The 14,622-nt window shown below is 39.3% G+C and overlaps 1 protein-coding gene and 1 non-coding gene across 3 annotated transcripts in view; both read left to right on the forward strand.

The window, feature by feature from the left end:
• Ube2d2 (ubiquitin conjugating enzyme E2 D2) overlaps positions 1–14,622 on the forward strand; it is a 91,679-nt gene that overhangs the window by 24,341 nt on the left and 52,716 nt on the right. Inside the window, exons 3-7 of one of the 2 annotated variants that reach the window (XM_031365378.1) lie at positions 8,057–8,088; positions 8,168–8,245; positions 8,326–8,431; positions 9,679–9,772; positions 13,103–13,504. In XM_031365378.1, coding sequence (XP_031221238.1) covers positions 8,057–8,088; positions 8,168–8,245; positions 8,326–8,431; positions 9,679–9,772; positions 13,103–13,199 — 407 coding nt within the window. In that variant the 3' untranslated portion in view covers positions 13,200–13,504. Of the gene's footprint in view, positions 1–8,056; positions 8,089–8,167; positions 8,246–8,325; positions 8,432–9,678; positions 9,773–13,102; positions 13,505–14,622 lie in introns of those variants that run through there. The other variant, XM_031365379.1, reaches the window with a different exon arrangement.
• On the forward strand, positions 4,577–4,697 carry LOC116087920. The gene has a single exon (XR_004117695.1). It is a non-coding gene; the product is annotated as a U6atac minor spliceosomal RNA (small nuclear RNA).

Below are 14,622 nucleotides of genomic sequence, written 5' to 3' on the forward strand. Positions count from 1 at the left end.
AAGATTTCTTTGTTTGTTTGTTTGTTTGTTTGTTTAATACATGTGAGTACACTGTAGCTGTACAGATGGTTGTGAGCCTTCATGTGGTTGGGAATTGAATTTTTAGGAGCTCTGCTCACTCTGGTCAAACCCACTCGCTCTTGTAGACCCCCTGCTTGCTCAGTCCCTGCTTGCTCTGGCCCAAAGTTTTATTTATTATACATAAGTGCACTGTAGATGACTTCAGACACACCAGAAGAGTGCATCAGATCTCATTATGAGTGGTTGTGAGCCACCATGTGGTTGCTGGGATTTGAAATCAGGACCTTCCGAAGAGCAGTCAGTGCTCTTACCTACTGAGCCATCTAATCTAGATAGATAACTGTTTTGGTTTTTCAGGGCAGGGTTTCTCTGACTGTCCTGAAAATTCACTCAGTAGGCCAGGCTAACCTCTCTGCCTCCAGAGCACTGGGATTAAAGGTGTGCAAGACCACTGCCAAATACTTTTTAAATGTAGGTTACTTGGACTTCATTTCAAAAAAAACAAACTTAATTTGCTACAAATGATAACATTGAGGGGGAAAAATACATAGTGAATATAGTAGCATATATCTGCAATTCCAGAATCTTAGTGGGTTTAGACAGGAGAGTTATAAGTCTAAGAGTTATAAGTCTAACCAGTCTGTGCTATATAGTGAGAGACTCTCAAGAAACCAAACTATAGGGGCTGGAGAGATGGCTCAGCAGGTAAGAGCACTGACTGTTCTTCTGAAGGTCCCGATTTCAAATCCCAGCAACCACATGGTGGCTCACAACCGTAATGAGAGCTGATTCCCTCTTCTGGTGTGTTTGAAGACAGCTACAGTGTACTTACATATAACAAATAAATCTTTAAAAAGAAACAAAACTATCATGAGATGCCACTAGAGTTTTAAAATGTCAAGAAAGGCTGGAGGATGGCTGTGTGGTTAAGGATGCTTGCTTCTTTTCTAGAAGATATGAGTTCAGATTCAAGCACACAGGAAGAGCTCAAAACAACCTGTTAACTCCAGTTTCATAGGTTCCAGCACCCTCTCCTGGCCTCCCTAAGCATCTGCACATACACATAAACTAAAAATCGTTTTTTAAAACGTTTAAAAAAAAAAAAAGGCCAGCTGTGGTGGTGCTCTCCTATAATCCCAGTAATTGAGAGGCTAACCAGAAAGAGTGAAATGGTTTGGTTTGGTTTGATTTTTGGTTTTTCAAGACCGGGTTTCTCTGTGTAACAGCCCTGCTTGTTCTGTAGAACAGACTGGCCTTGAACTCAGAGTTCTGCTCATCTTTTTTTGTCAAGTCCTGGGATTAAGGTCATGATTTGAGAAGAAAATGGTAGAAGCTTGGTGTGGCAGCACAAATTTATAATCCTAGCACTTGATAAGAGTAAGAGGATCTCACGCAGCCTGGGCTAACTTAGTAAACACAACAATAAAATGAATAAGGTGGGAGCTGCAGAGATGCCTCACTAGCAACATTTACTATGCAAACCTGAGGACTTGAGTTTGAATTCCAGTACCTGTGTCAAATGTGGTGGTGGTCACTCATGGACCCCACCATTGTGGCATCCTAAGACAAGATAGCTGGGGTTTCTGGCTTGACATTCTAGCTGAAAATCATAAGCTACTGATTTAAGGAGAGAGGATGCTTCAAAAAAATAAGGCAGAAAGTAATGCAAAGAGAATTATCTAATACTATCGTCTGGCCTGTGCAGTGAAACATACACATTCCAGGGAGCCAGGAGGAAGAAGAGAGAACTATAATCGGGAGGTGGTCTCCACTATATAGCCCTGGATGGTCCTGTCACTCATTGTATAGATCTTTATATAGAGTCCTTGAACTTGCAGAGATCCACTTGTCTCTGTCTTTCCAGTGTTAAAACCAAAGATGTGGGCTGGAGAGATGGCTCAGCGGTTAAGAGTTCTGACTGCTCTTCCAAAGGTCCTGAGTTCAAATCCCAGCAACCACATGGTGGCTCACAACCATCCTTAATGAGATCTGATGCCCTCTCCTGGTGTGTCTGAGAACAGCTATAGTGTACTTACATATAATAATAAATAAATATTTTTAAAAAAAAGTGTGTACCATCACCGCCTGGCATTCTTTAAAAAATAAAAAAAAAAAAAACAAAGATGTATGTCACTACATCAGTGCTTTTACTTTATTCAATTTTTTTGTTTTGTTTTGTTTTTTATTTTTTGTTTTTTCCAGACAGGGTTTCTCTGTATATCCCTGGCTGTCCTGGAACTCACTCTGTAGACCAGGCTGGCCTCAAACTCAGAAGTCCGCCCTGCCTCTGCCTCCCAAGTGCTGGGATTAAAGGTGTGCGCCACCACCACCCAGCTACTTTATTCAAATTTTAATGTTATATTTTTTCCCCTTTTCTGCAATGAGCTGATAAAAGAGGAAAGAGTATTTCCCTTGAAGTAAGCTGAAGATATTTAATCTACTTGATTTATGTTTAAACTTGGTGAAATGATCCTTTTGGGATCTGTATGTTCAGGCATACATCGCTGAGGATTTAATTTCAAATTAACAAATATTCTTACTACCCCTTTTAACTTTAAGGTATCATCTGTAATTTTGGTTTGACAGCATGAAACCAAAGTTGTAATGGTAGTTATTTTTATTTTTATTGTCTAAGTTGTTTTTAGGGCTGAGTGTGGAGCTCAGTGCTAGAGTGCTTGTCAAGCATGCCTGAAGCCATGGTTCAATACCAGCCAGCACCAGATAGCAGGGTGAAACCCATGTTTTATTTTCGATATTATAAACTTAATTTCAGACAACTCAAGAGATCCTTAACTATTTTTTGTAAAATATAGTGGTATTTTATGCTTATGGTATCCGTATTTTGACCAATAACTATTTCTAGAGTTCTTTCTACTTAGCCTCTAGGAATTTCTCCAACTGTTATTAAGCCTTTGTGTTTTGAATCAGGATTAGATATTACATCACTGTTGTTTCTTTCATATTTCCACCTAAAGAAAATAAAGAGTATAATAAGGCTCCAGAGGAAAACCTGTTAGAGATTCTAGTAGGTATTCTGCTTTTGGTAGTAAAGGTTCTTAGGAATAGGACGAGTAAGATGCCCAATGGGTAAAAGAAAGCACTTACGAGTTTGATATCTAAACCTGTGGTTGTAGGTGTGAGCTGACTCTGAAAGTTGTTCTCTGACCACCATTCTTCTATACTGTGGCACATATATGCTATACCCATATTTCAAAAAAAAAATTAAAATTTTTATTTATGAGTCCACTGTAGCTGTCTTTAGACACCAGAAGATCCCATTATAGATGGTGTGAGCTACCATGTGGTTGCTGGGAATTGAACTCAGAACCTCTGGAAAAACAGTTGGTGCTCTTAACCACTGAGTCATCTCTCCAGCCCTCTTTCCTCCTCCTTTCTGTGTGTGCAATAGTAGAGATTTAGCCTATAGCCTCACACCTGCCAAACTAGTTCTACCATTAGGTAAGCCACAGCACGGGCCTCTTAATTTTATCTTAAGTCTGGTAACATTTTTAGCAAGAATAAAGGATTGCTGTCAGAAGACTAGGAACAAATAATTAGTACTGAAAATTTTATATTTGAAACCAATATTTTGAAATTGTTATTTAAGTGCCTTTACCTGATTTTTTTAGAAACTAACTTGGAGTACAATAGACAAACTTATATTGAAAATGAAAGGGTTAGGTTGAAGGGCAAGACTTAAAAAGAGCTCTAGTTACCCTTTTGATCATTACTACCTAGTAGAGGCTCTAGCCTTATTGGTGTTGGAGGTTTGTTTGTTTAAATTTATTTATTTTATTTAGGTTTTTGGTTTGCGGCAGGGTCTCAACTGTGTGTGTAGATCAGGTTGGACCTCTCTACCTCTTCCTCTTTAGTGCTGAGAAAAAAGGCATATACTACAATGCCCATCTGACTCTCAATTCTTTAACCAGGACTTTTAGTCTTTTATGGGATATGGGTGAAGATAGTAGGACCAGAACAAGTATATAGCTCAAAGCAATTTTTTTTTTTTTTCGTTTTTTTCCAGACAGGGAGGGTTTCTCTGTGTAGCCCTTGCTGTCCTGGAACTCACTCTATAAACCAGGCTGGCCTCGAATTCAGAAATCTGCCTGCCTCTGCCTCCCAAGTGCTGGAATTAAAGGCATGTGCCAGCACTGCCTGGCCCCAAAACAATTTTCTTAACTGGTTTTATTTAGTCCACTGAATAAACTGATTGTTCAAAAGTGTGAAGAACTTAATTACAAGGGAGCTAACACAAAGGATAAAAACTTTAAACAATAACCTGCTCTTAGTATTTACTTTGTGTACTAATTTATTGTCCCTGAATCTCAAAAAATAACATGCCAGGAATTTGAAAACATTTGAGAAATGGGTGAGTTCTGTTTTCATTTATTGAAATAAAATTAAAAAGTTTAATTCCTGAGCCAGCAAAAGTGGCTCAACACGTGAGGTGCTGTCAACCCTGACTACTTCAGTTCAGTTTCTGGGACCCAGTCAACTTACCACAGTTTCCTCTGACCTCTGAAGTCACACAAAATAATTTAAATGCTTAATTCATGTGTTGTATTAGAGTGGAGAAGGTTAAAACATACCCCTTAACAAGGATGGAAGAGACTGCTGGGCCTTAGCTCAGACCTAGAGGCATTTCTACTTTTCGTGGCATCTAACCACTGTTTTTTAAATTGTGTTGAATGACTCTAAATATGTTTTTCTGATAAATGAGCTGCTAATGGTGAGTTTGGGGCTTAATAAAAAAAACAAACCATGGACATTTACATATTGATGAAGTCTGAAGAACCTTTAAGTTTTAGATATCCCAATGAATCTTGATGTAGAATTTTGTGATAGAACTCTTCACAGTTCTATCTTGTATGACAGGAGTTAGCTCAGTTGGGTGATGTAGATAAAAATCACACTGGCAATGTCTCTCTCTGATTCTAGCGTAGATATTAATGGCTAGGTTTTCCTTACAAACTCTTTGTTCTCTGTATTGAGTAAGCCTACTTCAGAAATGGGACAAGTATTATTTTCTGCTTTTATGGGAAGTTACCTTATTGATTACTTTGAAATTATCTTTATAGTTTGTGATCAAACTTGTGTTTTGTGTGTTTGTATTTTAAAGTAGTGTTGAGGATCCAGCCCAGAGTCATATATGCTAGGCAAGTGCTTCATGTCCCCCCCCAGCTCTGTATTGAAGAATGTGTTGGAGATCATAATTTATTTTCATTACTTATTTATTTTGAGGCAGAGTTTCATTTGTAGCTTGGACTGGTCTGGCATTCACTGTGTAGACCAGGCTGGCCTAAAGTCAAAGAGATCCTCCAACCTCTGCCTCCTAAGTACTAAGATTAAATGTAAGTGCCACCATGTCTTGCCTACATGTTTGTTTGTTTGTTTTCCCTTTGTTGTTAAAAACCAATCTTTGGGGCTGGAACTATAGCTCAGTTGATAAAGTACTCATGCACAAGACCTTAAGTTTGAACCTCAGTAAACTGGCTCATTCCCTTTTGGTGACTCACAATTCCAGTTCTAGGGGATCTTGTCCTCTTAGGCACTGCAAACATTGGGTGCATGTACATACATTGAGACAAAACACCATTGCCACATCTTTGCAGGGCTCCAGGGGATTGGACCTGTTAGGGTGCTGAAGGAAGAAAATACAAACATAGACAAAGAAAGGAAAGTCATGATTGGGTGGCTTGACAGCACCCCAGAAGCTCAGTGTGTTCATTGTATAGAGTTAAACAGGCAAATGGGATTATTGCATATAGCTGAAGAAGGAGGCCAGGATATTAACATAAAGAAAAACAAGTGGATTGGGGCTCAGTGGCCAGCTATTCATTGTAACTAAAAGGCCAGTTTCAACTTCATTGAGAAATTCTGTGTGTAGTGAAAACAAGGTAGAGAAAAATAAAGAAAACATTTAATTGGTTTGTTTCAGAGATTTGGTCCATTATCATCATAGGTGGGAGCATGGCAGCAGGCAGGCAGACAGACATGGTTCTAGAGCAGGAGCTGAAAGTTCAATAACTTGATCCAGAGTCAGCAGAAGGAGACTGTGTCTCACTGAGCATAGGTTGAACATAATATAACCCCAGAGTCTGCCTCCACAGTGACACAATTTCTCCAACAAGGCTATATCTTCTAATGGTGCCACACTCCCTTTGGGCCAAGCATTTAAACACACGAGATGAGAATCGGGGTGGAGGGGGCATTTCTATTCAAACCACCATGTTAACTTACTATTTCTACCTATATATGCATACGGACACATTCACCACATATACACTCAAAGATAACTTCTTAATTTGAGTGTGTGGACCCTTTCTGCCATATGCCAGCATTATTTCTTAAGTATATTTTATGCACTTGTATTAAGGAATGATTAAATCTTGAAGGTAGGCCGACAGTGGTGGTGCACATCTTTAATCCCAGCGCTCCAGAAGCGGATCTCTGAAATCTGGGAGGGTTTGGGGGGAGGAGTTGTTTTGTTCTGTATGTTTGTTTTTTAGATTTATTTAATGTATATGAGGGCTCCATGTGTATGCCTACAGGTCAGAAGAAGGTATCAGGTCCCATCATACATGGTTGTGAAATGCCATGTAGTTGCTGACAATTGAACGTGGGACCTCTCAAAAACAGCCAGTGCTTTTATTTATTTATTTATTTATTTATTTATTTATTTATTTATTTATTTTAAAGATTTATTATTATATGTAAGTACACTGTAGTTGTCTTCGGACATACCAGAAGAGGGCGTCAGATCTCATTACAGGTGGTTGTGAACCACCATGTGGTTGCTGGGATTTGAACTCAGGACCTTCGGAAGAGCATTCGGCACTCTTAACCACTGAGCCATCTCTCCAGCCTCCAGCCAGTGCTTTTAACTACTAAACAATCTGTCTAGCCCAGGTCTCTGAATTTAAGACCAGCATGGTCTACAGAGTGAGTTCCAGGACATAGAGAACCCCTGTCTGAAAAACAAAAAAAAAAATAAAGTCTAATTTTTAGTAGTACTTAGGGCCTTCCTATGGGCTTTGTCAACAAATTTCCAGGCATGACTTTGAGACAGGTTTTTGTTGGTTAGTTAGTAGGTGGTTTTGTGACAGAGTCATTATGTGGCTCACCAGACACTCACTATGTAGACCAGGTTGGCCTAACACCCTTTACTTAGCCAAAGATAAATTTAAATTTAGCATTGTGTATCAGGTTTGTCAACATTGTTGTTGTAGGCATGCTATGCCACCATGCTTAGTTCCAAATACATTATATTTACTGTGTGTGTGTGCGCTTGTGTACATATTATGAAACATGTTTGGAGGTCAGAGAACAGCTTTCGAGCTGGTTTTCTTCTGCTGTATGAGTCCTGGTAAACATGTGAAGTTTGATAGCAAAGGTAGGTGACTTTCTTATCAAGTCACCTTGCTGGCCTGAAGAAAAATATCTCGGATGTTTAGCTTTGTTGGTGGTTTTGATGGTAGTAATTAATGTGTATAATGTGTGAGCACATGAGTTCTAATGTTTGGAGAGCAGGAGAGGGCACCAGATCCTCTGGAGCTAGAATTACAGGTTGTTACAAGCGACCTGACTTGAGTGCTTGGAAATGAACTCTGGTCTTCGAGAAGAATGTACATGCTTAACCACTGAGCCCCTCTAGATATTTTAAAACCAATTGTCTGATTCTTTGTTTTGTTGGGGGGGTTGGTATTAGTGGCTGTTTGGGGGCTTTAGAGACAGGCTTTCTCTGTAACTAGAACTCTGGCTGGCCTCCAATTCAGAGATCTACCTGCCTTTGCCTCCCAGGTGCTGCTGCACCCTACTCACTTGTCTGTCTGTCTTTTTTTTCTCCTTCCTTCTTCCCTTTTTTAGTGGTTTGGACTCAATTGGTTTAGTCTTAATCCTGCCTGTAGAAACTAGTTGTTATACTATTTATAAATAAACTTTGATTAGGTACAGGGAATGATAGGTTTCTACATTGTAGGTATAATGTGAATATTGTTAATTAACATGGTGACTTTTTTTTCTTCTTTTTTTTCAGTGTTTCATTGGCAGGCTACAATAATGGGGCCAGTAAGTATTCACTTTAATTCCTTAATAATTGTTTTGTGTGATTTATTCATTTTTAATCTCATTTTCTTATCATCAACAGAATGACAGCCCCTATCAGGGTGGAGTATTTTTCTTGACAATTCATTTCCCAACAGATTACCCCTTCAAACCACCTAAGGTAATTGGTATATGATCATTGCTCTTACGATGCTCTGTATGATACTGGTAACATCACAAAGATTTCTTTTTTTTTTTCAGGTTGCATTTACAACAAGAATTTATCATCCAAATATTAACAGTAATGGCAGCATTTGTCTTGATATTCTACGGTCACAGTGGTCTCCAGCACTAACTATTTCAAAAGGTAATGGAATGGTTGATATCAAGGTGAAATAACTGATTTTTGTCCAGGGTGTGGAGAAGCACACCTTTAATACCACCAGCACTGGGGATGCAGAGGCAAGCAGGTCTCTCAGTGCCAGGGCTGTATAGTGAGACCCTGTCTCAAAGGGGAAACGGTAATTGCTTTTTGTTACTCTTCTTTGTTGGTTTATCTTTTTAAGATTATCTGTTTTTAATTATTTTGTGTGAGTGTTTTGCCTGCATGTGTGTCTTTGTATCATGTGTATGTAAGGTGCCCCCAGAGGCCAGAAGAGGGCGATAGATCACCTGTTACTTGTTTTGGTGAGCTAGCATAAGTCCTGTTCCCTTTTAAAAGAACCAGTCTCCCTTAGTTTGTAATAGTATTTGTTGATACAATGGAAAAAAGTTGAATTTTGAAGAATTGATCTATAGTGAGATGCCAGGTTGTTGTGTTGATTGTGATACTCAAGAGCAGATAGAAGGCAGCTATAGTGGTATATACACTGTAATCCTAATGCTTGGGAAGTGGGAGGAGAATGATGACTAGTAGTTCAGTTACTTTTGATTGTATAGTAGGTTTGAAGTTAGCATGATACCAGAGTGCAGTCCTGCCTTAAAGTATAAATAAACCAACTTCCACAAAGAAAGTGAATGATGTGATTGCTTGATTTTGTTTGTTTGTTTAAGACAGGGTCTTACTCTGTAGTTCATGCTGGTCTTAGCGTCTATAGTTCTGGGATTACAAGTGTGAGCTCCTGTACCTGGTTAAAATTTATTTCATTTTTTGAGACAGTCTCCTGTATTCCAGACTATCCTTGAAATTTCTGTGTGACTGATTGTGTCAGACAACTACTCGTCTGGTGGAAATTTGACAGCTGATTTTCTCTGAATGTGAGCTTTTAAAAATTGAGGTTCACTAGTACTGACAATTATTCTCAATCTAGGATTTAGAAGAGCTGTATTTGTTTGGCTAATAACTCAGAGTAGAACCTCACACATTCTGTAAGCTTTCTACCACTAAGCCACCTGTGCTCACAGTTACATAGTCCTAGCATTGTTGGCATCTCAGGTTGGGTTTTTGGTGGTGGTTTGCTTGTTTTTCCTTGGAAACAGGGTCTTACGATGCTACTGTGGCTGGCCTTGAACTCAAAGAGATACACCTTTTTACCAGCCTCTGATGTTTTAGCCTTTTGCTTTGGTCTTCTACTAACCTGCACCTTTTTTTTTTCTTTTTTTTTTTACTACCAGTCCTTTTGTCCATCTGTTCTCTGTTGTGTGACCCCAATCCAGATGATCCCTTAGTGCCTGAGATTGCTCGGATCTACAAAACAGACAGAGACAAGTGAGTATATCTCCTCCAGGTGGGAATTGTTAGTCCTGATATATGATTGTTTAATGTAACTTCTACTAAAAACCTTTCTAACAATACTTTTTTTTTTTTTTCTTTTTTTGGGGGGGGAGTTCAAGACAGGGTTTCTCTGTGTAGCCCTGGCTGTCCTGGAACTCACTGTGTAGACCAGGCTGGCCTCGAACTCAAGAAATCCGCCTGCCTGTGCCTCTCAAGTGCTGGGATTAAAGGCATGAGCCACCACTGCCTGGCCAGTACTTTTTTTTTTAAATACCTTCATGTCTTGTTTGGTTTTGGACTTATGAATCATTGTGCATCAGGTTCCCATTTATCTATCTTACATATAGTTTGGTAAATTAATGGGAAAGATAATTGACTTTACTACCATTTGGCATAAAGGTGCCAAATCTCTTAAAAACAAGCTTTGATATAGAATTAAGTATTTTAGAGCTATATGACTTATTCAGGAATGATCATGATATCAAAAGTGACTTAAAGAGTTCTAGTTATTTTTGCTTTTGTGTCTTACAGAGATTATGATGGAACTATATAGAATATGGGTTTTTGCCCCTTTTTTAGATTTATGTATTTATTTATTTATTTATTTATTTAATGATTACACTGTAGCTGTTTTCAGACACACCAGAAGAGGGCATTAGGTTCTATGCCCTATGATTGTGAGCCATCGTGTGGTTGTTGGATATTGACCTCTGGAAGAACAGTCAGAGCTCTTAACCACTAAGTCATCTCTCTAGCCCTGCTGTTTTGAGACAGCATTTCTTTTGTAGTTCAGGCTGGCCTGGAACTCAAAGATCCTTCTGCCTCTGCCTCTGCCTCTCAGTGCTGGGATTAAAGTCACATGTTGGTGGTGGCACAAGCCTTTAATCCCAGCACTCAGGAGGGAGGAGAAGGCAGATTTCTGAGTTGAAAGAAACAGCCAGGCCTATGTTGAGGAACCCTGTCTGGAACACCTCCCACCCAAAAAAAGGACACATATATACTTTTCCTACTACACATAGCTAGATTTTAAGGTAAAAACATAAAAGACTAGCTAAATGTGGTAGCCCATACTTTTGATCCCTGGTCTTGTGAAGTGGGGACAGATTAAGACCCAATTATAAGTTACACATGATAACTTGAAATCTATTGTATTAAAAAGTCATAGATATGGGACGCAGAGGCAGGTGGATTTCTGAGTTCGAGGCCAGCCTGCTCTACAGAGTGAGTGAGTTCCAGGACAGCCAGGGATACACAGAGAAACCCTGTCTCGAAAAACCAAAAAAAAAAACTAGAAGTCATAGATACAAGTTGGGCTGTTATAGTGCACATCTTTATCTTTAATTCCAGTGTTTGGGAGGCAGAGGCAGGCAGTTCTCTATGAATTCAGGGCCAGCCTGGGGTACAAACTGAGGTCCAGGAAAGACACTCTCCATGGGAAAGAAAAAAAGAAAGAAAAGAAAAAGAAAGTCATGGATACATATAAGCAGAGTATTGAGGCAGGAGGATTTTGAATTTGAGGCCACCTTGAACACCAGGATGATAGCTATCTTAAAAGGCCTCAAATCAAAACAACAGAGAAATCTTAGATGGTTAAGTTTGTTGTTCATGTTAGTGTTGAATGAAACTACACCAGCAGTAGGGAATGCTGAGCACCAATTCTTAAGTTTAATTTGTTTTACTTATATCTGAATACCATTAATAATCTTGTGTTTCTGGCTGAATTTAAAATGTCTTTAGTATTGTGTGTTTGTGGGTTGCCTGCATGTTTGTGCAGGGGGCACAGATTTCGTAGAATTGGCTTTAGATAGATAGGAAGTACCATGTGAGAGGTGGGATTTGAACCAGAGTCCTCTAGAAGATCATCTGGTTCTCTTAACTGCTAGCCTTCTGTCTGTTATCTCTCCAGACCCTGTTCCTTTATTTATATTTGTTGAAGCAGGGTTTCACTTAAAAAGGCCTGATTGAGAGTCCAAGGTAAATGCTGATGGGGGTTTAGCCCTTTAGAACAGCACTCTGCAGCTGCTGTGAAGTTACTACCAGCCTCAGAGGAGACCAAGGGCAGAAAAAGCTGCCCGAAGCTCTCCCAGCAGAGCCAGCTGTGTGAGGAGAGCTCCCCATACGATGACATTATTACACTGTTTATTCTGAAGCACGTTTTGCATTTTAATAAAAAGAAGGCTTTATGTCAGGAAATAGTCATTTACAACCCTTAAAGTGTTTTTGCCTGCATCTGGAGTAAGAATATCTTCCGAAGAGGTTTGCGAGGTCTTTCTAATAAAATTTATTTACAAAAAAAAAGGCCTGATTGACCTAGAACTCACATAAATCTACCTGCCTCTGCCTCCCAAGTATTGTGGTTAAAGGTATGTGTCCCCAAACCTTAGCTGCATTATTTATTTGCTTAGTACCTTGTATACAACTGATTGTTTTGATTAGAAACCATTTTGTCTAATACATAGAACTGTGGCTATGAATGCTTCTCAGAAAGATATCCTAAGGCATCATAGTACTAATGTTCAGCAGAATATTCATTTTTTAAAAAATAAAATGTATGGGCTTGAAAGATGACTCAGCGGTTAAGGGCACTGACTACTCTTCCAGAGGTCCTGAGTTCAATTCCCAGTAACTACTTGGTGGCTCACAACTATCTGTAATGGAATCTGATGCCTTCTTCTGGTGTATCTGAAGACAGCTACAGTATACTTAGATATAATAATAAATAAGTCTTTAAAAAATTTTTTTCAAATAAAATAAAATTTATTGCCCGGAGGTAGAGGTGGGCAGATCTCTGAGTTTGAGGCCAGCCTGGTCTACAAAGGGACTTGCGGAACAACCAGGGATATACTGAGAAACCTGGTACATTCCTGGTTTTTAAATTATTTTATGTACATTAATCCTTTGCCTGCATGTATGTCTGTATGAGGGTGTCAGATCCCCTGGAATAGGAGTTACAGACAGTTGTGATCTGCTATGTGGGTGCTAGGAATTAAACTAAGGTCCTATGGAAGACCAGCCAGTGTTCTTGTCTGTGAGTCATCTCTCCAGCCCACATTCCTGTTCTTTGTTCTCTTTCTTTCTTTCTTTTGTTTGTTTTTGTTTTGAGATGGTCTCATGTAGCCGAGGCTGACCTCCTAATTCACTGTGTAACTTTGGGTGATCTTGATCTTCCTGTCTCTACTCCTTGAATGCTGTGATTACAGGTGTATTCTTCTAGATTGACAAAGGATTTTCCTGTTTATTTTGTTACTGGAATGTTTTACAAATTATTGAAGTAAACCTTACCAAAATTTGTTTTGTTTTGTTTTGTTTTTTTACCCGAGACAGGGTTTCTCTGTATAGCCCTGGCTGTCCTGGAACTCACTCTGTAGACCAGGCTGGCCTCGAAATCCGCCTGCCTCTGCCTCCCAAGTGCTGGGATTAAAGGCGTGGGCCACCACCGCCGGCCAAAGTGAGTTATTTTATTAATACAGAGGAAGGTATTATGTCATTTTATTTCTTTGTTAGGTTTTGTTTGTTTTTTTGTTTTGTTTTGTTTAGAGACAAAGCCATGTAGGCTTGCTGCAGCTTGATCTATATATCAAGCTGGCCTTCAATTCACAGATACCTACTTGCCTGTGCCTTCTAAGTATAGAATAAAGTTTATTCAGGGCATGGGGAGTTAGGAGGGTAATAGTGGCAGACAAAGGCAGAGAGAGGGAGAGAGTAGAGAAATAGAGGCCGCCATGTCCATGTGTGTGGAGGCAGAGGGGGAATGGGGAGAGACGGGGAGTGAGAAGTAAGAGAGCTTGTAGTTTTTTGTATTTACTTTATGTGTAAAAATAGGTGAGAGTTCTGTTTTTGTATATGTACCCCATGGGTGCCTGGTAGCCATAGAGTCAGTGAGAGGGAATTGCATCTCCGAACTGGAGTTGGAGGTGTTTGCGACCTACATGACAGGTAGGTGCTAGGAGCTGAGTGAGATCCTCCTTAACATCAGCAAGTCTCTTACCTGCTGAGCTGCCTCTAGCTCCCCTGTTGTATTTTTGTGAGACAAGAGTCTCTGTAATATAGGCTGGTTTCATTCTTTTTGTGTGTTTTGAAACAATTTTTGGAATCTCATGCTTCAGTCTCCACTCTTAGCTCACTATGCTGTTTAAATCACTGTTACATGATTTTAAGAACCATATAATATTAAATTACATAGTCACAAAATTCTTAACATAATCAGGTGTCTTGGCACATGTCTATAACTCTTCAAAGCTAGAAAGACTGGCTTTAAGGGTAGCTTTGGCTATATATTAATCCCAGAATTCAAGAGAGACAGAGGCAGGTAGATCTGTGAGTTCAAGGCCAGCCTAGTCTACAAATTTAGTTCCAGGATAGCCAGGATTGTTACACAGAAAAACCCTGTCTCAAAACCAAAAAACTTAGAATGATATACATACTAGCAAATACTAAACTTGAATTTGAGTCCTTTGGATGCTTCATTTATAGGAAATTGTTTTGGATTTTACAACAGTGTCTTACTGTATCCTGTACAGGCTTATTTATAATTGCCTCCAAAGCTAGGTGGTGGTATGTCCTTGTAATAGCAACAACCCAGAAGGGTTCCCACAAGTTTTGAGGCTATTCTAGTTTTAGATAGTTCATGGTCAGCCATGGCTTTGAAGTGAGACTCTAGCACAAAGTGGGGGTAGGGATTAGGGAGCAAAGGGGGGTGTGTGTGAAAGAAATTAGAGGGAGAAAGGTGATTTTGTTTGAATGTTTTCAGTTATTGTCTTAAAGTTACTAGTTGTGATAATGAATGAAATGTTGCTTATTGACTCCTTACCTATGTTAAGCCTAGTTCTCTTTGTGTGTGTACA

The sequence above is a fragment of the Mastomys coucha genome, unplaced genomic scaffold (genome assembly GCF_008632895.1).
Source record: "Mastomys coucha isolate ucsf_1 unplaced genomic scaffold, UCSF_Mcou_1 pScaffold13, whole genome shotgun sequence".
NCBI lineage: Eukaryota > Metazoa > Chordata > Mammalia > Rodentia > Muridae > Mastomys > Mastomys coucha.